The following is a 24,008-nucleotide window of genomic DNA, read 5'->3' on the forward strand; positions in this document are numbered from 1 at the left end:
GACCAACTCCGACGACACCCTCACCGCCGCCGAGCACCTCCACTTTCAGATACACACCGACCCCAAGACCACCCTCAGAGGCACCCTCGTCTACAAACCCCCGGGACCACGCACACAATTCAGCGGAGCCATCGCAGACTTCATCAGCCAGCACGCCCGTAACTCCTCAGATTACATCCTCCTAGGAGACCTCAACTTCCACCTGGAAAACTACAATGACAGCAACACCATCGCCCTCCTGGACAACCTCGCCAACCTCGGACTCAAGCAACTGGTGAACACCCACACCCACTACGCCGGTCAAACGCTTGACCCCATCTTCTCCTCCAGCAAGCACATCTCCTTCAGCCACTCCACTGGACTATACTGGACAGATCACAGCTGCGTCCACTTCAACTTCAGGAGAACTACGACCCACCAACACCCGCAACAGGTCCCCCGCAGAAGCTGGAGCAAGATCTCCGCCGACCAACTCACCACCTCTCTCAGCCAGAACCCTCCCACCAACACGAGGAACCCCAACGAAGCAGCCCACAACCTCACACAGTGGCTCACCAACTGCGCCGATGACCTCGCGCCTCTGAAGACCCCCCCCCCAGCAGACCCGGCAGCAAGAAAACCTCATGGTTTACCAACGACCTAAAAAACTCCAAGATAACCTGCCACACCCTCGAGAAAGCCTGGCGCCACGACCAGACAACGGAGAACATGACACCCCTCAAGAACGCCATCCGCATACACCACCAGCTGATCCGAACCACCAAAAGGACACATTCAAAGAACGTCTGGACAACAACACCCACAACAGCAAGGAACTCTTCAACATTGTCAAAGAGCTCTCCAACCCCAGCGCCTGCAACAACGACATCACACCCTCGCAAGACCTCTGCAACTCACTCGCCTCGTTCTTTCACCACAAGATCGCCGACATACACAACAGCTTCGGCGCACAGACCACGCACCCAACCACCGAACCAGCGCCCCCCACCACCACCCTCTGCAACTGGACCTCGGTCAGCACCGAAGACACCACGCGCAAGATGAACACCATTCACTCTGGCTCCCCCACCGACCCCTGTCCACACCACATCTTCAACAAGGCCAACTCCATCATCGCACCCCAACTCCGGTACATCATTAACAGCTCCTTCACATCCGCCACCTTCCCGGAGAGCTGGAAACACGCCGAGCTCAGCGCCCTCTTGAAGGAACCCACCGGAGACCCCACGGACCTCAAGAACTTCCGCCCCATCTCACTCCTCCCTTTTCCTGCCAAAGTCATCGAGAAGACCGCCTCAGCAACACCGGAATCCAAGGAACAGCCTTGGAGTGGATCATCTCGTTCCTCGCCGTAAGAACCCAGAGAGTCCGCCTCCCCCCGTTCCGCTCCGCAGCCACCAAAGTCATCTGCGGCGTTCCGCAAGGATCCTCGCGCAGTCCCACCCTTTTCAACGTATACATGTGCCCCCTCGCAGCCATCGCACGCCAACACAACCTAAACATCATCTCCTACGCTGACGATATCCAGCTGATCCTCTCCCTCACCAACGACCCCACCACTGCCAGAGCCAGCCTCCAGGAAGGAATGAAAGATGTTGCAGAATGGATGAAACTCAGCTGTCTGAAACTGAACTCAGACAAAATGGAAGTCCTCATCCTGGGACCTTCTCCCTATGCCTGGAACGACTCCTGGTGGCCCCCTGCCCTGGGCACCGCGCCCAAGCCAACGGACCATGCTCGCAACCTGGGCTTCATCCTGGACTCCTCCCTCACGATGGCTAAGCAAGTCAACGCTGTCTCGTCGTCCTGCTTTAACACCCTGCGCATGCTCCGAAAGATCTTCCGGTGGATCCCCACCGAAACCAGGAAAACGGTCACCCAGGCCCTCGTCACCAGCCGACTGGACTACGGGAACACCCTCTACGCCGGAACCACAGCCAAACTCCAGAAAAGACTCCAGCACATCCAGAACGCCTCTGCACGACTCCTTCTGGACATCCCCGTCACAGCCACATCTCTCCCCATCTGAAAGACCTACACTGTCTCCCTGTCAACAAGAGGATCCCGTTCATACTCCTCACCCACGCACACAAGGCTATCCACGACATGGGCCCCAAGTACCTCAACAGCCGCCTCACATTCTACACACCCACTCGCCAGCTCCGATCCGCCAGCCTTGCCCTCGCCACCGTCCCACGTATTCGCAGATCCACCGCCGGAGGAAGATCCTTCTCCTACCTAGCAGCCAAGACATGGAACTCCCACCCCATCCACCTACGGCTGACCCAGGATCATCTTGCCTTCAGGAAACAGCTCAAGACCTGGCTGTTCGAGCAGAAGCAACTCCCTTTTCCCCCAGCGCCTTCAGACCCTAGCGGGTGAGTAGCGCGCTCTACAAATTGCATGATTGATTGATTGTTAACCCACTGATGCACTCGCACTGCCTTCAGCCTCCACACCAGGGTTCTCAGTCGGGGTTTGTTATAAACTCTTTTTATAACTAGCCATGACTAACAGCTTTGGTGCTGACCAGGCATTGCTGGTCAGTGTTTGCCTTACCAACTATTTAAGGAGCCAGCTGCCACTGGCAGCTCGTCCTTATGGACATCGGTGGGTATGTCACTCTCCTTGTTTTTGTCAAATGTTTTATTATATTAATAGTAAATAATATTAGACTCTAATTTAGGAAAGTTATGCAGCTGCTAAATGGTCCACTCCCACGACATTCATTTCACATAACAGATTAGATGTGGGTGATGGTAAGAGTCTGGAGTTTGGAACCAGTGTTTTAGCTACTAGAGGATTGAAATAAAATAGTTCACTTATTTCATGGGTACTCACAAACTTTCTCTCGGGGGACAAATTTACAGTGTGGTTTGTGGCTGAGGGTCGCACCGGTGGGGACGGGGTCAGAGGGGGAGGGGGCGGGGCTAAAGCAAACACAAATTGTGACCATGAGGTTAAACATAGGTCCTTGCAGCAGACATCTTCATCCACTGAGCCACCAGACCCAGCATACACACATCTTTCTCTCTCTCCCTCCCTCCCTCTCCCTCTGTGTCTCCCTCCCTCTCTCTCCCTCCCTCTCCCTCCCTCTGTGTCTCCCTCCCTCCCTCTGTGTCTCCCTCCCTCCCGGTGTGTCTCCCTCCCTGTCTCCCACTCTCCCTCTGTGTCTCCCCCCCCCCTGTCTCCCACTCTCCCTCTGTGTCTCCCTCCCTGTCTCCCACTCTCCCACTCTCCCTCTGTGTCTCCCTTCCTGTCTCCCACTCTCCCTCTGTGTCTCCCTCCCTGTCTCCCACTCTCCATCTCTATTGCCCTCCCTGTCTCCCACTCTCCCTCTGTGTCTCCCTCTGTGTCTCCCTCTCCCTCTGTGTCTCCCTCCCAGTCTCCCACTCTCCCTCTGTGTCTCCCTCCCTGTCGCCCACTCTGTTTCCCTCCCTCCCTCTGTGTCTCCCTCCTCCCTCCCTGTCTCCCTCCCGCCCTCTGTGTCTCCCTCCCTCCCTCTGTGTCTCCCTCCATGTCTCCCACTCTCTGTTTCCCTCTCTCCTGCCCTCTCTCTGTGTCTCCCTTCTCCCTCCCTCTGTGTCTCCCTCCCTCCCTCCCTCTCTGTTCTCTCACCTGTGTGTGTGTGTCAGCCCTCAGCCGGGGCTGAGACAGCTTCCCAGCCGCACGCACAAAGCCAAGTACTTCATGGGTCTTTAAAAGACCATTTACATGTTAGGCTTTGTTGAATTTCACCTCTTAGGCCCCTGCAGCTCCCCTCTGACAATCACTGGAATCACCCGGGCCCCCACAGAGCACAGTCTGAGTCCGAGCTGCTGCGGCTGTATTTGCGAACACTCTTCAATTTATTTAATTTTAAACACAGGTGTCTGCAATGTCCGCGGGCCACCCAGGAAGACTTGCCGGGCCGCCCGCGGGCCGTACTATGAGTCTTATTTGAATTCAGTTTTTCCGAATAATAGATTTAATTTCAGGCACTTTTCTTGAATTGCTGTGTGCCTTTTTTGGATTACTTACCAGTAATCTTTATTACTCCAAATGCCCTTCCTTGGCCTAGTACTTGCAATTTGAGGTGTGTCACAGGTCTCCAGGCACTACATGACTTTATAAAAAAGAATCTTTCATCCCATCCTGCGTGGGTTCTCTTGCTCTTTCCTTAGGGACTACTTAACCCTGCAAACCTCTCTGTCTGTCAGCCACAGGTGTTGGGGATCAAAGTTGTGATAGATTGGAAGAGTGGGTAGTTATGCAAGTAATAGACATGGAAAGATATTTGGAGAAATTAAGATTATCGGAAAGTAATCAGACCAATAAACTACCTTGTCTCGGTACTTACAGCATGAGGATATAAGAAAGCAGTATATGACAACTTTTAATCAAGTTTTTTTATGTGCTTCGGCCATCCAGTGTCCAAAACTGAACATGGTCATTACTAGGTTTTGCTGTGGAGCATGTACGGAACTGGATACAATTCCAAGAAGAGTGACATTAAATAAGCAACCATGCCTGTGAATGTTACAGCCTTAGACTTCACTTCTGCTGATAAAATATATTATACTCTTTGGAGGTCTTCTCAGCTACTAATAGAAAAGCTGTTTTCCAGTACTCTGTTCTTGTAATTTGGCACCAGGTAGTAATAGTACCCTATGGCTATTATCTTAACGTGCCTTATGGAAGTCAGTGGCAGCTGGTGTCAGGGCAGGGGGGGACGATGACAGACTATGATGAAAAAAAAGTTAATAAATGAAAAAATAAGAACTTACCTTCAGCCAGCCGCATTGCGATCTTCAGCTCCTCTGCAGACAGGCTCCCAGAATACCCTGCAGCCAATCCTGATGCTGCTTTCATGAAGCATGAGTACAGCATCAGGATTGGCCTGAGTACCCTCGCATTGCACTCCCTGTGAGGCTGGGAGCCTGTGCCTGCTGTCTCCAACCCAGCAACGCAGCTCGGGTTGGAGACAGCTTAGGTGCACATGTCAGTTTGGCCGTCCTGGGACAGTCGGCCAAACCCGCATGCACACTGAAGGCAGTGCATACCACTCCCCTTCAGTGCCTGTCACCCACTTGGGCCTGCCCCCAAGACTTGGCACACTTAGGGGCTCATTAGGATCACGGGCGGATCGCCACCGCCCGCATGCCATAGCTCCTCTGCCATAGCAAAACTTTTTTAAATTCTAGAGGTCAGCACAAGCGTACTACAAGCTGGTTCTGTTTACAAGATGAGAGCGGTCCGTCCCACATCGAAATCGTGCCCTAAGTGTTAAAGCTTTGTGAAATACGAATGAAGTTCTCGATATATACAAGTGTGCTCTGATGGCGCGCATGCAATATTTTTCATATAGCAGCTGGTGTATTTTTTTATGGTGTGATGTATCGGAGTGCAAGGAACAAACACCTGTTCTTGAACTTCTCTTTATTATATTTTCAAGGAATGCACAAACCCTTGCTGCAATGCCAGTACCTGCACGTTGAAGCCGGACGCAGTGTGTGCTCATGGACTCTGCTGCCAGGAATGCAAGGTAAAAGTCACTTTCGGTGATGATCAATTCAGTGCTCCTCTTGATGGTGTTAAAGTTAGTGAGGACAACAAACACAATTGTACTGAAGCAAAACACAAAAGCAGTGGGAAATTGAAGAGCTGTGAAACCAAATCAAAAGTAACCTGAGAATCCTTAGAGAACGTGCTAATCCTTTATTTATGTCGAAAGGGGTAAAATGTCGACAAGCTATAACACAATGAGTAAAAACTCTAGCAATGTTCGTAGCTGTGAATACCTTAAAGGTGTTGTGAATTTGTTGTTCTGCTCAATTCTATTCAGAACACCAGACACGCCTATGTTATACTTAGAAACAAGAAGGTAAGCATGGTCACCAAACAGCAGGTAAGTCTTAAGGGTTGGGAATAAATACCTGTGCACCCAACAGTGGCGGTTTTACCGTGGGGGCGTTTGGGCGCCGCCCCCCCTGTTTTCTCGCCGTGCGAGAAGAAGGCAGAAACAAATGGTAGTTATTTATTTATAACTACCATTTGTTTCTGCCATGACCTCTCGCACGGCGAGAAATCAGTCAGCAAACTTGCTCGAGCCTCAGGGCATGGGGGAGTGGCTTGGGGGAGTGGCTTGCCCAATGTTGTGAATACGGACTGTTTGGACAGCCTGAGAGGCTGTCCAAACAGACAGTATTAGCAACAGTGGGCAAGCCGCTCCCCCAAGCCTCCTCCCACTCTCCGTTCTGCAGCATGCAGAGCAAGAGGAATGACGTATTTAGGGCAGCCGGCCGAACCAATCAGCGCCGGCTGCCATGGAGGGGAGGGAGGCTGCCTGCAGCCTCCAGTGACGACTCTGGTCACGACGAGGCATTCAAAATCAAGGAAGGCGCGCGGGAGTCTGCAGTCTTGGGACAGGACATCGAGTCGGGAGTCAGCGCGGGACGGAAGCCAAGGTAAGTTTTTTATATTTTATAATTCTCTAACATCATGTTAGTAACATGGGGCTGTGCTGGCGGCGCATGGTCATCGCTTCTTAGGCGTTAGGCAGCGGCTCGCCTCGCCGGCTCTTCTGCTTTGAAAATTAAATTATAATCCCTTATAGATATTAAGGAGGAAAGCGGTGCTATCGGAGTTGTCTTTGAAGTGTGCTTTTCGGGTTTCACATGAGGTTTTTATCAAGGGCGACCTGGCTGGTCGTCGATGTAAATTGGTGTATTATTCCCTCTCCCGCCCAGAGGTTATTCAGGAAATGTCTTTAGTTCCCTTTCCGCCTCTGATTGCTCTCGTGCGTTTTGAGAGAGTGTGTGCGGCTGTATATGTTTGTGGATGTGTATGTTGTGTAATGTGTTTATATGTGAGCGTATGTGTATTGTGTGGCCGGTGAGGGCATGTGCATACCTGCATCACTTCCAAGAAGGGTGAGTGAGCACATTTTATTTCAAAGTGGTGGGGGTGGCATTGTAAAGAGATATGGCGGCCGGCTCTCTTACAGTTTATGCACAGACTCTCCGCTGCAGCGCGCCCATTGTGATGTACATTGTCAGGGCATGTATTGCCTCATATGAATATTCTTAAATCATTTGTGGATCTCTCCTTCGAGGACCAATGGTGGGCACACCATGTAGATCTTGTGCTTAGACTTTTATTAGGATTTTGAATATTTTATTTTTGGCAAGTGTGCTGCTGTGTTGTCCACCCAGGGATAATTTTTCAACTCAACAGTGTGCACTGGCTGCTGCAATGAATGCCCTTAATTCCACGTGGTCCACATTTGTTCCGTGGTGAAAAACTGCCCTGAGTATCGAATCTATCTTGGGCACAGGGGTCAACATTAGGAACCCAGGGAAATCTTTGTGTTCACATCAGAGTTGTCGCTTTATGAGTTCTTTCTGACCCCTCATGAGCTGTCTGGGGTATCAGAACACACTGGGGTACAGACATGCTCACAGGGTGCGCAGGGGTCTCCAAGGATGCTGCCCAGGTGCTGTTAGGATCTTTGAAGGGCAGAGCAGGAGCTACCTGAGGCTTAAGCTCCATGTGCCTCCTATGACTATCAGCTTTGCTCCCTACGCTCACTCGCCATAGGGCACACATCCCAAACAGTTACGCCCCACCTCTTTCAAATGTCACCAGCCGCCACTGGCACCCAACTTCCCCTAAGCAGCTGTTTCTAGGAGGAAAAGTCTAATAAACGCTACACAGGCAGTGAAAATGTAGCAGAACATTAAACCATTAGTAATGATAGACACTCAAACATATCCACTGCCATGGTGTAACTATTCTCTGACATGATGGGCCATAAGTATGTGCACATCATTACTAACAGTTGTAGTGAGGAAGCAACAAATTCATGCTAATGTTTCAAGGCAATACAGAAAGAGGGTGGTGATGAACAGAGTGTCTGAATTAAGCAGACCACTCTTACCCAGTCCAAAGATCAGGGCTTGATCCATCACCGTTATTTATCTCACTGCCCCATCCCAGCTCAGAACCTGGCTATATGCAAATTAGTCTGTCCCTGGCCCAGTGCATCATGGGAACAGGGCAGGACGTGAAATGCCTTGTGAAATAGGCAGAGGGAGGATTTCAGAATGTAGTGGGATAAAAAGGGCATATGCATCTGACTGCAGACGGAAGTGGTGTTAAGGGAAAAGCGAGAGTGACTGGGGCACTTCGAAGACCACTACCTCTTCCAGAGACCCTTAATGATGGTTAATTCACAGTCCCATATATTCACAACTGATACATTTTCAATCCTAATCAATACTACTCAAACCATTGTTGCTACTTATTTTACTATGAAGCATTGGCAAAAACAATAGACCTATTGGCCTATTTTAGACATAAATCTGTGTTATATGTATGGTTGCAGTAACAGAATCCTCACCCAAATACTGGGCAGGAGGCACACCGCATAAAGCACAGTATTGCACTTTACCTATTTTAGGCTACAGCATAAATTACACGGCCACGCCTCTTGGAAAAGAATTCTAGTTAAGCTTCGTTGGCCAAGCCCATTTAGGCGACTCCCCCACCTTTATCATCCCACTTAAAGCATTTAATCACGTTAAGATTTCAGGATTATGTTTGTTTGAAAATGTTATTTTAATAAAATTGCATTATACAAATTATATAAGAGAATATTACAAAGTTCGAGTAAAGTAAAAAAAAAAGTAATTGTAACTTTGGAATAATGATTGACGGCTTAACTTTTATCCTCTAAAAGCTGTATACATAATAGAATGAGCAGCTCTTACTGCTATATAGATACAGGCTTTGCAATATCTGGTATTAACACCATGTCTCTGCCAATCAATCAATCAATTCTTTCTTTATTCAACCTTCCGAAGGCAGGTCATAAAAGGTACACATAATAACAAACAACATTAAAATCAAAACTCATTTAAGAAAATTACAATCACAATGCAGGCAAAGACACTGGTTTGATCGAAGCTAAAGTGGCAGTGCAGATGAACTGGATAGCAGCAGATATAAACCAAAAACATTAAAATATTAAAATCAGTCTTATAAAAGAGTTAGCAGTAACAATAAGCATTTCAGCAGCAATACAAATACAATAAATACAGGAGCTGTTAAAGTGCATTGATATTAAAACAACATGCTCCTTCTCTTTGCTAAGGTGCACTTCAGAAAGCTCACAACAGCGAAGCAAATATCGCAGTCATTAAGTTGCTGGAGAAAATACAAAGTCGCTTTACATTTAGAAAACTTATACCTGGGCAAAAGTGGTAATAAAAATTTCCTGGTAAATTGAAGGTAAAATTGACAAAAAAAGACAAAATGTAAAATAGTTTGGCTCAAATGTTCATCGCAAGCGAAAGTGTTATTAGTTTCAGAAGAATAAAAGACCCCAGCCTAAATCTGGTCAGTAAATTCCTTTAGTGGACGTTATTTACAGGCAAAAGATACGGGGCAATAGTGGAAGGTACTTGAATAAGGCAATAATCTCTGACAATGGGTTTGGACACTTCAAAAATTCCCTAGAGGATTCTTAGTACTTTCGGAAGTTATCCAACACCCTCTGTCAGTCCCCTTTGCCGATTGATTCTGGGTGCTCAAACAGAAGAGACACAACCAAGTTCCATGAGGCAACTCTTAATGTATTATAGCCAAGGAATAGAAAGGCCTCGGGAACAACTTAAACCGTATCTAATAATTGCCCGGTCTATCTTCTTCGTTTGCCCAGATGGAACACCAGGTGGCTAAAGGTGCTGCATTTATAATATATTGTACATAATCAAGACCTAGCTCCAAATGAAGGGAAAAATGTTGCGATGAGGGGGGAACTCCTAAACCTTTACGACAAAATCTATGCTCCTCAGTCTGTATAGCATGTACATCCTTACATCCCCAGATACCCATGCCATATGTTAAAATCGGTATACATTTGCGATTGTAGATCTCTAAAATTGGGAAAATGGGCTTTTTACCTATGGACATTACAAGGGAGAAGGTGGTCTCAACTGCTTGCGTGTCTCGTATTATTCTATTTTTTATACAAGTGTGCCATGTGCAACCTTCCTCGAATTCCAGGCCTAAATATGGGAAGCAACTAACCCTCTCCAGCTTCTTGCCCTCCACTTCAAACAACAGGGTTTAGTATTTTTGAGGTCACAAATCATTATAAATGGTTTCTTATAGCTTGGCTCCAGCCCAGGTCTTTCACAAAACAGAAATAACTAGTAATGAGTTTTTTTAGGCCATTCGCAGTCCCTGCCAGAGTACTGCGTCGCCCGCTTAGAGGAGCGCTGGCACAGCCTTTTTCTCCACATGCTGAACGTCAGACCCAACTGAAACTAAAATGTTCTCCAAATCGTTAGTATAGAGGAGAAATAAGATTGGGACAAGCACACAACCTTGGCGCACCCCACGCTTGATATTGAACAGCTCTGAATATTCTCCGGCATTGCGATACCTCACTGAAGCGGAAAGATCATGATGGAGAAGCCTCAGAAAGGAGACCAGACCCGCATAAACTCCATGTTAGTTAAGATGTCCCACAACTTAGAGCGTGAGACGTATGACGCACTGGTCAGGTCCATAAAAGTCAGATGAGTGGAAGCGCCCTTTGCGTATTTCTATTTGGCCAAAATAAAGTGGAGGTTGAGGCACTGTTCGATTATGCCTAGCCCCTTTCTAAAGCCATACTGACTGGGGGCCAAAATGTGGCTGACGTTAATTCAGTCCAATAGGCAATATAGCACAACTCTCCTGATGACTTTGATGGAAGAATTCAAAAGGGATATCGGTCGAGCATTTGGGGTTGTGCATGTTTCCTTTTTAGGTCTCGCCTCGCGATGCGGCACATAGCGCTGCTCGCAAAGCGAGTCTTATTGTCGCTGTGTAGGCTGCGAAGTGGGACAGTAGATGTGCACAAGCTTAAAAACCCATTGCAGACAATGGGTGTGAACGCGCGCTTTAGCAGACATGGGTGGTGAACGCGCACGTCTGTTCTCGTGCTCGCCCACGCTTTCACTTTCGCGAGGGATTGCGCAAGCCGCAGACCACGCCGGTATTGTAGAGGTTAGTTAGCTCACTGTTTGCTACTTAACTCGCTGTTTTTTCTCTGCACGTTTTCACAGTGCCTTCATGCCTACACAGGCAGCACACGGAAGCAACATTCTTTTTTCAGTCGCAGCTCCGACCCTTGCTCCTCGCGCGTCAATGTTTATTGTGCAGCAGAAAAAAGACGGAAGCAGCAGAGTTCACGGACCTCTGACGGGCTTGTTTAAAAACAGCACCGTGCCCGCTCACCGCTCCCGCTTCCCCAGCGCCATACGTCTTATCAGCTTCACCAGTCTGCTCTGTAGCCTTGCACTGTATATCTGTGCATACCCGGCTCTGATGCCTGTAACCCTGAACCCCCCACCACGCACACACACATAGACGCACGCGCTAGGCTTTGCGTCCATAGTTTCAATCACTTTACTCCCTCCACCCACTCGGCTTTGCTGTTCCAGTCTCTTACCTTCCTTGCACCCAAGGCTCTGCCACTGCGTCCAATCATAACCTGTTTCCTCCCTCTGGGCACCTGGTTCCTAGCCCACCCACCCTAACAGTACACTACCCTCTCTACTCTACCCGTCCCAACCATGTTCTGTCGTCTGTGCCAGTACTTTTTGTTGTTAGTCTGGTTTTATTTAAGCAGCCGGCTCAGATGAGATAATGGCGGACGTGCTTTTCTTTTGTTTATTGTTTTTAATCGTTGACAGTGGGTCAGGCCTGCTTTCACTTTAATAATGGCATGCACACCACGCTAAATATGTAAAGTGGTGGCCGCACTTTTTTTTTCTTATGCGCACATCATCAAAAAGAACTTACAAACATTGATTTCATACTTTTTAACAGCGCGGCATACCGTACTTACACTTTCTTTGTATCAGACGCGGTCTGTGCCTTCCAGCACTGCTGTGTCCCCGGACTCACATGACACCCCCCTGACCCGCCCCCACTACTCGGCAGCAGAAGCCAGAAGTAGAGGTGTCACAGTAAGGTATAAGGAAACAATGTATTGGTTGTGGCAAAACGAGGTCACCGTGGAGAGGCTGTGTAACTACAACTAGGGACAGAACTGTTCTTTGTTCATTGGGTCAGTATACGCGGAGTCAAAGTGTTGGTTTGCGATTGGCTGTGAGAACCAGCATAGTCGTTCACTGCGTGATAGTTTTAGAGACAGTTGCGCCACTGGTCAGGAGTTTGTAGTACTTCCCAGTCTTCCATAGGAGCGCCAAGAGGTAAGCAAAAGCTCTGCAGCAAAGCTGCTTCACCAGACGTCGACTCTGCCCGAAAAAGTGTTTGTAGTATAATCCGTTTCCAACACCTAGAGTGCATCTAAAGCAGCATCGATTTATTTCTCCCCACCCAGCGTACTGTAGTTCAGCACACAGACTGCACCCACCACAAAAGATATGACTGACATGCAGAACTGCACCTACAAGCCTCCAGTAGCAATTTATCGTTTCTTTTTTCCAACAGTACAATAAATTTGTACTTTCACTTTTTTTTCAACTTTATGTGCGCAGCTACCATTTTGCAAATGAATCTGTCTGGTTGAAACGCAACTGATGTCCTTTATAAGCGCTCCGATACCTTCGGGTCTAGTTCGTACTATATAAAACTTCATAAACAAAACAAGCATTTGGAATGCAATAGGTCTCGCATTACCAAGAGTTTAACCTATTGGCATTGTAAATGACAATGCCTTAGACTTAGGCTCTAAAAACCAAAACATAAATAAAAGGCATTGTCATTTACAATGCCAATAGCTCAAACTCATGTAACTGCGAGACCTATTACATTGCAAATGCTTGTTTAAAAATAGGCAGTATGAACGATGAGCACCAAGACTTTGGCACTCCCTCGTTACAAACTGAGTGAAAAACTGCAGTGAGTACCTGAGTCCAGAATGCTGGATCTTCCTTAACCCCTTCCATGCGGCCGCGATTCTGCGCCTGTGCGGCAGAATCGCGAGTGGGCGGGTTTATGACGGCCCCCAGCCGTCATCAGCACACGAGCACCGTAGTGCATGACGGCTGGGGGCCGTCATCAGCATGCAAGGGGTTAAATAGGTCTAATGGAATTCCATCTGGTCCTGGAGCCTTCTTGCCATTACTATTATCAATTGGCTTTCAGACTTCCTCTTCATTAAAAACAAGATTTTGACATACTAAGTTCGACAGTACTGAAGCAACAGTAGCACCAGAATATATTAAATAGAGACCAGCATAATGCGTCACCCAAGTCTCAGGTGATATATGGAAGGTTACTGTTTCACCTGGTAAAGTTGGAGATAAGACTGAACGTACTGCTTTCCAGAAGGCTTTGGGATTAAAATCTCCCACTATTAATTCCCACTTCTCTTCCTACAGGGCTGACTTTCGCTTTTTTGTGGCAAGCTTATACAGTTTCCTGCTATCCCTAATCGCAATCAGGTCTCTAGGTTTTTGCTTTAGAGCCTTGCGTAAGATGTTATTACCTTCTCTGAAGGCATTTCAAACCATGAATGTGCTTGAATTCTGATAGATACATCTGCCAGTGGATTCCTCACCTTGTGAATATCCCCTTTGCGTCAGCAACGTTCGGAAAATTCTTTGTAGCACGCCGGCGTGGACGACGTCATAGGAACACGGCATTGCGCACGACTCCGACTGACGTCACCGACCCCATAATAGGCCTACGTCGGCGTGATGACATCAGTTCCCTTTTTTCCGCGTCGTCGCCGCTAACGGTTTCTGGGATCTTCTGCGATTCAGATAGTGACTTTGTTGCTATTTGTGTTGTACTGTGTTTTTGTTCTTCGTCGAAGATGTCGTCGAAGAAGACGGGGTTTAAGCAGTGTGGCTATGAAAAATCCTCACGACGATTGTTTGTGGTGTCTAGGATTAGACCATGATGTTAAAGGCTGCCGATCCTGCTTTAAGATGAACCCCAAAGCTCTACGAGAACGAGAGGCAAAACCTCTGCTGGCAAAGATGAAAGTTAAAGAAGCCAAGAAATCTTCGAGATCAAGATCTAGGCGCTCGAGATCGAAGCAGAAGTCACGATCGAGGTCGCGATCGAGGTCGAGGGCCAGATCGGAATCGGCATCGAGGTCGGCTTCAGGACATGCTTCGGGTTCCTCGAAGAAAAAGCACAAGAGGAAGAAGCATAGTTCAAGGCATCATTCTGGGTCATCGGACTCGAAGAGGAAGTCTTCTTCTCGAAACATAAAAAGGATTTTGTGTCTCCATCTCCTGTTGGTGAGCCGGAAGGTGGTGCTTCGCCTGCACGATCTCGAGAGAAATCTCCGGATCCGGAGCTGAAACCGTATCTGGATTCGTGACAGTCTTCGGAGCATGAAGAAAACATCGAGATCCCTCGGGCACCGACTCCGGTGGATAGCCCAGTGGGTCAAGAGGAGCCGAATCTGGAGCAGCCTCCTTCGGAGCAGCCATTGGGTTCGTACCCTCCCTTTCCTGGTCCTGGTCAGGACCCCTCGCTTTTTCTAAATGCAATGTTTGGCGTATATGCCAGGGCAATGTACCCCTCTGGAGCACCTGCGGGTCCCATGGGTCCATTGTCGTTTAACTTGGGTGTCCCTCAAGCATATGCTCCGGCGCCTTTTATGCCGTTTATGCCGACGCCATTTCCACCTTGGCTCGGTACGGCGCCGCCGAGGTCATCAACACCGAACACGGCTTCGCCGGCTCCGGAGCGACCTCAGGAATTGGATCGGGTTCGACGCCGGTTCTGGCTTCCCATCCTCCAACTGTTCAAGTTCCTCGTTCAACGCCGGTTCCGACTCCGTCGGAGTCATTACTGGGTCCGACGACGTAGAGCCCAACGTCTCCTGGAGGAGAAAGAATATGAGGACCCTGATGTGGAGGAAGGAGAACTTCAGGAGCAGGAGGATTTCTTTGTGGAACTCCATAGTGCAAGTGATCTTGAACTTTCTCCAGAGTGGGGGTTGCCTACAGTTTCGGACGCACCCTCTAAGGATGTGGCGCCGTACCATGTGGTAATTAAAAAGGCTGCTGAGCTGCTAAATTTGACTTTACCTACAGTGGAGTTCAAATCTAATATCCTTACGGAGGTATTACATTCGCCTTCTTCAGCTGTTAAACCAACTCTGCCATTCAAGGAGGCTCTGACAGAACCAATTTTGAAGGTATGGAAAAAACCATTATCTGCTACTGCGGTGCCCAGATCAGTGGCCAGGCGATATAGGGTAGCACCTGAGGACCCTGATTTCTTGTCTACCCATCCTTCGCCAGAGAGTCTGGTGGTGCAAACCGCTTGTTCGAACAGGTCAGTAGGCTCTTTTCCGCAGGTACCTGGAGATGAAGACTCAAAAAAATTGGATCAAACTGCTAAAAAGGTTTTCTCATCATGTAGCATGGCTCTGAAGTTCACGAATGCTACTTGCTTGCTGGGCAGATACGTGCATGCCTTAATGGATTCGGTAAAGCAATTATCAGCTAAGCTTCCGGAGGAAGATAGAAAGAACTTTAATGAAGTTGGGTCCTGCAACTGACCAGCCTGGACCTCAACAATTGCTAAACAGAACAAGATAGCTAGTCAGGTTTGTTTTATGATAAGTTAGGACACACACAGCCAGTTTGTGCTGCGTGAACCACACGTTTTGTATTACAAAAGTTTTTTTTCGTTTTTAATTGAGTTTCATAAATTCATCCATATGTCTTCAAAGAAATATCCTGTCAAAACAGTTGAATCAACAACAAATAATTGTGCGCGCAATATATACAAGTGTAAAAAAGTTCACAGTGGATACTCAAAATTCACGACACCAAAATACAACTTGAATGTGGATGCAGGGTAATGAGGACTCATGAATCAGGGCGCCCGTGGATCGGTGCGAAGTAGATTGGTGAAACTGCTCACCTTCTCTCAATAGCTGCGCTCAATTGCAAATGCGGGTAGACGGAGACGCCCGGGAAGAAGTCCGGAGGTTGCAGGGGCAGAGACTCTCCTGCGCTAAACCATCAGGCGGGCGCCCTGATTCATCAGTCCTCATTACCCTGCATCCACATTCAAGTACAGAAAAATTCACTTGATGTGCAGTTAATCTCCACTCCTGCAGCCCTTGTGCGCGTTGTGCAGTGAAGATCTCACCCAGTCCCCGTCCTGAGGAGAACCTTTCAATTTCTACGGTTCGAAATGCGTTGACCCCCAGCCTGTGACAAGAAAGAAGGGTGCAGCCAGGGAATAATCAATACCACTGCAGTGGGCCCTTGCTGGCAATCCTAAAAACACTTTATCACAGGTTTTGTGAGACAGGCAGGCAGTTTCATTGCATCCTTAGTTCCGCCTGTCCACTGGTATTCAAGTTCAAGGACTGGTTCTTTTTGCGTAATGCTTTTCCTTGTTTAAATGTTTTTCATGTTGCAATTTGTTTTGTATGTAACAATTATGTAATAAGTTGTATTTTGGTGTCGTGAATTTTGAGTATCCACTGTGAACTTTTTTAAACTTGTATATATTGCGCACACAATTGTTTGTTGTTGATTCGACTGTTTTGACAGGATATTTCTTTGAAGACATATGGATGAATTTATGAAACTCAATTAAAAACGAAAATAAATCTTTTGTAATACAAAACGTGTGGTTCACGCAGCACAAACTGGCTGTGTGTGTCCTAACTTATCATAAAACAAACCTGACTAGCCAAGTTATTCAAAGTGGCATGGACACGGCGGACTCTGTGGCTAGGATAATGGGTTCTTCAGTGGCCACCAAAAGAGCCACTTGGCAAAAATCTTCTGACTTTTCAGCTGACGTTCAGGCTACTCTTATGGGTTTGCCTTTTGACGGCTCTGGCCTCTTTGGAAAGAAAGCGGATGTGGCATTGGAGAGGTTCAAAGACAGCCGGGCGACGGCTAGATCTTTGGGCCTGCAAACAAGAGGCTCTACCACCAGGAAGTACAGAGGCTTTGGGAGGTCCACTTTTCGTCCCTATAAACAAAGCCAGCAACAGCAACAACAGCAACAACAGAACCCTTTGTATAAATCATACAGAGGTAGACAAAGGGGTCGTGCCCGTGGTCGTCAAGCCGCCTCCTCCTCCACTTCCTCCTCTAATACCCACCCCCCACCTACATCAGCAAAGCAGCCCTAGATCCGCCATTCCGGATCATGGGGGTCCGGTAGGGGGTCGGCTTACTCATTTTCTACGGGATTGGGAATCGGTTACATCAGATCTTTGGGTTCTCAATCTCGTAGAAAATGGGTATGCACCTCCTTTTCAGGAGTTCCCTCCCAATTACCCTCCTTGCCAAGGTTATTGTTGGAGAACCACCTGCTTCTCCTGCAGGAAGAAGTCCTGGCACTGTTCAGAAAGGGTGTGATAGAGGTGGTTCCAGAGCAGGAGAGGGGTCAGGGGTGCTACTCCTGGTATTTCCTGATTCAAATAAAGGATGGCAGACTTCGTCCAATCCTGGATCTCAGGATCTTGAACTTGTATCTGAAGCAAGAAAAGTTCAAGATACTCACTCTTGCGCAGGTTCTTCAAGCGCCGTTGGAAGAAGACTGGATGGTGTCGATCGATTTGCAGGATGCTTATTTCCACATCCCCATCCTGAAGTCGCACAGGAAGTATCTCCGTTTTACGGTGGGGTCGCAACACTACCAGTTTGCGGTCCTTCCGTTTGGTCTTACTACTGCGCCTCGAGTTTTTACCAAGGTGATGGCAGTGGTGGCAGCACATCTCAGAAAGTCGGGAATACCAGTATTCCCTTATCTGGACGACTGGCTGATCAAAGCGGAGTCGCCAGAGAAGATGCTCCGTCATCTGCAAGAGACAACTCAGTTGTTGCACAGGTTGGGTTTTTCGATAAATGTACCCAAGTCTCACCTGGTGCCCTCCCAGCGCAACCTGTTCATGGGTGCAGCACTGGACACAACTGTATGTCGTGCATTCCCTCCTCCTCAAAGGATTCGTGACATACAGGAAATGATTCCTTTATTCTTCAATGGAGCGGTTGTTCCAGTCCTGAAGGTCCTTCGTCTGCTCAGTCTGATGGCTTCTTGCATTCTGTTGGTCAACCATGCACGCTGGCATATGAGGGCACTCCAGTGGTGCCTCCGCAGGCAGTGGTATCAGCACAACGGAGATTTCAGGGAGTCAGTGAGGATTTCTAGAGAAACTGCAGCGGATTTGGCTTGGTGGGGCAAGGAAGGCAATCTGTCTCAGGGAAAGCCTTTTCAACTGCCTCCATCGGTGGCCACAGTGATAACAGATGCATCCACTCTAGGATGGGGTGCTCATCTGGTGGATCTGGAGGTCAAAGGGCTTTGGTCTCCAGAGGAAAGGTTGCTTCACATCAACCTTTTAGAGTTGTGTGCGATACGTCTGGTGCTCAAGACCTTCCTCCCTTCCCTTCGCGGTCAGTCGGTTCAAGTCCTGGCGGACAACACGACCGCGATGTGGTATGTCAACAAGCAGGGAGGAGTAGGGTCGCAGTGTCTCTGCAGAGAGGCTCTGCGTCTCTGGTCCTGGGTTCAGGACCACCAGATTTGTCTGATGGCAAATCATCTGGCCGGAGTTCTGAACGTACTTGCAGACATTCTCAGTCGGCAGTTCTCTGCCGACCACGAGTGGAGGCTCCATCCGGAGGTTGTTCACGACATCTTTCAGATGTGAGGGACTCCCTGGGTGGACCTGTTCACCACTCGCGAGAATGCTCACTGCCTGTCATTCTGCAGTCTCCAGTATCCGATGCAAGGAGCTTTGGGAGACGCGTTTAAGTTGAGTTGGGGAAATAAACTCCTTTACGCGTTTCCTCCCATACCCTTGATTCCTCTGGTTCTGAGGAAGATTCGCAAGGACCGGGCCCAAGTCATATTGGTCGCCCCGGATTGGCCAAGAAGGGTGTGGTACACGGACCTACTCCACCTCTCCTCTCACCCGCCGCTCCGTCTCCCTTTCAGGGTAGATCTCCTCTCTCAGATGGAGGGGCAGGTTCTACACCCCCACCTCCAGACATTACACCTTCATGCCTGGAGATTGAACGGGGCAAACTGAATTCCTTTTCTCTCCCTCACGATGTGGTGGATGTCATTCTTTCAGCCAGGCGTTACTCCACCAAGTCCATCTATTCGTATAGGTGGTCTAAATTTGCTGTTTGGTGTAGGGAGAAGGCTATTGATAGTTTGAGGGCTCATTTCTCCGATATTTTGCAGTTTGCTCTTTCAGTGGCACAGCAAGGATTTGCTGTTGCCACAGTCAAGGGTTACCGTTCGGCGTTGTCGGCATTTCTCTGTGTGCCGGATCAGCCCTCTCTATTTAAATATCCAGTGGTTTTGAGGTTTCTGAAGGGCCTCACTAATAAGTTCCCTCCTTCTCCATTTATCGTGCCTCAATGGGACTTAAATCTTGTCTTAACATTCTTGATGGGTTCTCCCTTCGAACCCTTACACAAGTGTCCCATGAGGCTTTTGTCTTTTAAGACGGTCTTCCTAGTTGCGATCACCTCGGCAAGGAGGGTAAGTGAGCTTCAAGCTCTTAGTTTTAGGCCCCCATTCCTGACAATTCATGCTGATCGAATGGTTCTTAGGACCAGGGCTGCTTTTCTGCCTAAGGTGGTTACTCCCTTCCATCTAGGACAGTCCATTACCCTTCCTACCTTCTATTCTCCCCCTTACCCTTCCAAGGAAGAAGAGAGACTGCACCGTCTGGACCCTAAGAGGGCAGTGTCCTTTTATCTTGATAGAACAAATGACTTTCGGTGGATGACCAGCTGTTTGTTGGTTTTGCTGGCTGCCGGAAGGGTAGAGCGGTGCACAAGCGCACACTTTCCAGGTGGATTATTCTGTGCATCAAGATCTGCTACTCTTTGGCGGGTAAGGACCCTCCTGAGGGTATAAGAGCGCATTCTACCAGGTCAAAGTCTGCTACCTCTGCGTTGTCTAGAGGTGTACCTGTTGAGGGCATTTGCAGAGCCGCGACTTGGGCCTCCCTCCACACTTTCGCGAAGCATTACTGCTTGGATACCAAAGGGAGGAGGGACGGCCACTTTGCGCGCTCTGTCCTCCAAGATTTCCTGGTATAGCAGAGTGGACACCCTCCTCCGGGAGTGGGGACAGCTGTGGGACTCTATTCACAAGGTGAGGAATCCACTAGCAGATGTATCTATCCGAAGAACAAGTTACTTACCTTCGGTAATTCTTTTTCTGGTAGATACAGTATCTGCCTGTGGATTCCTCATTGACCCACCCGCCTCCAAATTGTCCACTCTGTTTTACCTATGCTCATGTACATTTTTTGTATATTTATGTATATGTTTGAAATGGGTATTCTTACCTTTGCTACACACTATGTGTGTTTAATTTTGAAATGTATGTACTGTGTACAATGTACTTGTATATATCTACTGTCATTGGTCCGTCCGGGTGCCTCGAAGGCACTGAAAAAAGGGTGGAACTGATGTCATCATGCCGACGTAGGCCTATTATGGGGTCGGTGACGTCAGTCAGAGTCACTCGCGATGCCATGTTCCTATGACGTTGTCCACGCCGGCGTGCTACAAAGAATTTTCCGAACGTTGCTGACGCAAGGAGGATATTCACAAGGTGAGGAATCCACAGGCAGATACTGTATCTACCAGAAAAAGCGTTACCGAAGGTAAGTAACTTGTTCGGCTAGTCTAGGTAATGGGTCTATAGAATAGAATTTTGACTTTATCTAATAGATCTACAAAACTAGATAGAATCCCGGCTGAATTGCATGGCATGCAATTACAGCTATGCATCAGGGCAGAACTGATGGATATCAACTTGGACATTATGCTGTTCATGTTCGCTGTACGCCATACCACCCTACGTCTTGCATTTTTAGTGGCTAGTGCCTGGGTAGGTGGAGGCTTGGCTTTTGGTGCATATATGGGAGCACAATCTTTGCAGAGATTCGATTGTGATCGCTATAGGACTGAATAAGGACCTCGCAGTCCTTAATAATTGTAAACATGCTCCAAGTGATGAATATATAATCAATAGTGCTTCCTGCACCCCATCCTTTTTTTTATAACACACTTTATTAGTGACGGCATTATAGCATGTACATTAGGAAAATATTCGTTTACATACAGTCGTTTTTGTTTTTCCGGTTCTCCATCAAGCATCATACATGAGTCATGTAACAGTTATCAATTTGTCGTCATACATGGTAAAACAGACTGCACAAGGTCAAATTCAGTGCTGGAAATGTTACTGATCTAGCATTGGTCATGCTGCATCTCCAGCGAATCTTCAAAAATAGTGCGTATTCACATCAACTATTAGTAAAATGAGCAAACCCCAACAACCCTCCCCCAACCCTCTCCTGGTCAGTCCCTTCCTGGCAGCCACTATGGTTGCCGGGGGTCGTCCTCCTCCTGAAGGAAGCGATGAATTGGATAGATTCCTGTTATTTCAATGGAACAGAGCCGAATACCCTCAAAGATTTAAGCAGCCTTATAGCCTACGGGGTCTCAGTATCTTGTGCAGGGGACAACTCCAGTGCTTTCAGGTTGATTAGCATGGCCTCCCACTCCAGCGAGAAGGGCAGCTTTCCTGCACCCCATCCTATAAAGGTGGGAGTTTGAGTTTGAGTTTTAAAATACTTGTAAAGCGCTCATACACCTGCGGTTTCTTGGCGCTACAGCTAACAAGATCCAGGGCTAAAAGACGGGGGAGACTGCTGGGGATTTAGTCAAAGGACTTTGTGAACAAGTGGGCCTTGAGGTGTTTGCGAAATTGCGGGTACAGGGTGATGGATCGCAGATCCAGGGGAAGGGAGTTCCAGAGGATCGGGGCAAGGGTAGCAAATTTCGAACCTCCCCACTTCTTTGTCCGGTAGCGTGGGATAGTGAGGAGGGACTGGGAGGACGAGCGGGGTTCCCTAGTGGGTACATAGGGGGTGATCTCTGAAGAGATGAATGCTGGAGCCAGGTCCAGTCGGGCCAAGAAGGTGATGGAGGCGAGCTTGAATTGGATCCGGGCTCGCACAGGGAGCCAGTGTAGGGATTTCAAGAGGGGGGAGGAACGGTGAAATTTAGGAAGATTGAAGACCAGGCGGGCCGCCTGGTTTTGTATCTGCTGCAAACGCCGTAAGCTATATGCAGGGATGCCTGCATATAGGGCGTTGCCGTAGTCCAGGCGGGACACCACCATGGCTAAGGTGATGAGTTTGAGAGCTGAGAAGGTGAAGAAACGGGACACCCTGCGTAATGTGCGCAGTGAAAGGAAAGAGGAAGATACCACAGAGCTAACCTGGGAGTGAAGGGTGAGTTGAGAGTTGAGTTTTATGCCGAGGGTTTTGACAGAGGTAGAGGGTTCAGGAGAGGGGCCAAGAGAAGGGGGCCAGAAGAGAGAGGACCAGGGGCTGGATGAACCACCCGTCAACACCAGCTCGGTCTTGTCGGGGTTGAGTTTAAGGTGATTGTGGTTCATCCAGTCCCGGATGTGGAGCATGACAGATTGAAAATTAAGGACAGAAGAGGGGGAAGAGGAGAGGTTAAAGACCAGCTGGAGGTCATCCGCATAATTAAATACGGCGACCTCCATTTTTTGAAGAGAAAAGATAAGAGGGGCGACATAGAGATTGAACAAGAGGGGGGAAAGGGAGGAGCCTTGGGGAACCCCGCACTGAACTTTCCGGACGTCCGCTGTAAAGTCACCCAGGCGGACGGCCTGGGTGCGGTCGCTCAGGAAGGAGGATAGGCAGACCAAGGCAGTCCCCCCGATCCCGCCCGCCCTGACACGGGAAAGCAAGATGGTATGATCCACCGTGTCAAAGGCGGCTGAGAGATCGAGGAGCACTAGGGCCTGGCGCTGGTTAGTATCCATACCCTCCCTGAGGTTGTCCAAGACCGAGATAACAACGGACTCCGTGGAGTGTGCGGGCGGAAGCCGGCCTGGCGGGGAGCGAGAGCTCCATGAGTCTCTACAAAGGAGCTCAGAGCGCCGGTGACATGGCGCTCGAGCACCTTTGCCAGAAAAGGTAAGAGGGAGATGGGGCGGAAATTGGCAGGGACAGAGGGGTCTGCCCCAGGTTTTTTTAGAATCGGCACAATAACCGCAGACTTCAAGGGGGATGGAACCACACCTTGAGCCAGAGAACTGTTGAGGAGGTGAAGGGGGGGGTCCGGGCAGGTAACAAAAATATGACGAAGAATGTGAGCAGGACAGGGGTCGAGTGGAGAGCCAGATTTAACCAAAGGTACCAAGGAAGACAGGGCTTCCTTAGATATGGGGGGGAGGGCAGTGAGTTGTCCCTTGGGAGGAGGGCATTGGGGTTCAACAAAGGAGGGAGAAGGGGGCGGGATGTTGGCTTTAATAGTAGCAATTTTATGGATGAAGTAGTTGTTGAGGGAGTGGCAGAGTTCCTCGGAGGGGGCGGGCTTCAGAGTTGTTCTGTCCGAGAACGCCAGGTTATGGACAATCGTGAAAATCTCCTTAGGCTGGTTTTCTGCAGCAAGGATTTTGGAGGAGAAGTAGGCGGTTTTGGCCTCCAAGATGTCTTTTTTGTACTGGGTAAGGATGTTGGTATACTCCAGTCTTAGAGTGGGGCAGTAATTTCTCCTCCAAGCCCGCTCCGCGCGGCGTACAGTAAGTTTGGTGGCCTTAAGCTCTGCGTTGAACCACCGGTTGGCATCCTTGTCACGCTTGGAGGTAATACGTTTGAGCGGGGCAACAGAGTCACTGCCAGCGGAGAGCCACTGATCTATGGCCTCAACCTGGGAGAGGGTAGAGAGGCCCTGCAGGGAAGGGAGGGAGGTGATAAGAAGGGAAGAGAGGTCTTCCGGGTTGACACGGCCCCATGCTCTAACCCAGATGTTTTTGGGGCGAGGGGGCTTGGCTGGGGGGTGAATGGGTAGGGAAAATGAGATAAGGTGGTGGTCGGACCAGGTGCAAGGCGAAATAGAGAGGGATTCCACGGGACAGTTTAGGGACCAGATCTGGTCAAGCGTGTGACCCTTGATGTGGGTGGGGGAGTGGACATGGGGGGTGAAGTTGAGGGA

At 48.8% G+C, this 24,008-nt stretch overlaps 1 protein-coding gene across 1 annotated transcript in view; it reads left to right on the forward strand.

Annotated features, from left to right (window-relative positions):
* LOC147668100 (disintegrin and metalloproteinase domain-containing protein 12-like) overlaps nucleotides 1–24,008 on the forward strand; it is a 1,153,841-nt gene that overhangs the window by 1,020,060 nt on the left and 109,773 nt on the right. The window contains exon 11 of the mRNA XM_086948784.1: nucleotides 5,435–5,524. Within this exon, the coding sequence (XP_086804910.1) occupies nucleotides 5,435–5,524 (90 nt within the window). The remainder of the gene's footprint in view (nucleotides 1–5,434; nucleotides 5,525–24,008) is intronic.

Source organism: Lissotriton vulgaris, unplaced genomic scaffold (genome assembly GCF_964263255.1).
Source record: "Lissotriton vulgaris unplaced genomic scaffold, aLisVul1.2 SCAFFOLD_378, whole genome shotgun sequence".
Lineage (NCBI taxonomy): Eukaryota > Metazoa > Chordata > Amphibia > Caudata > Salamandridae > Lissotriton > Lissotriton vulgaris.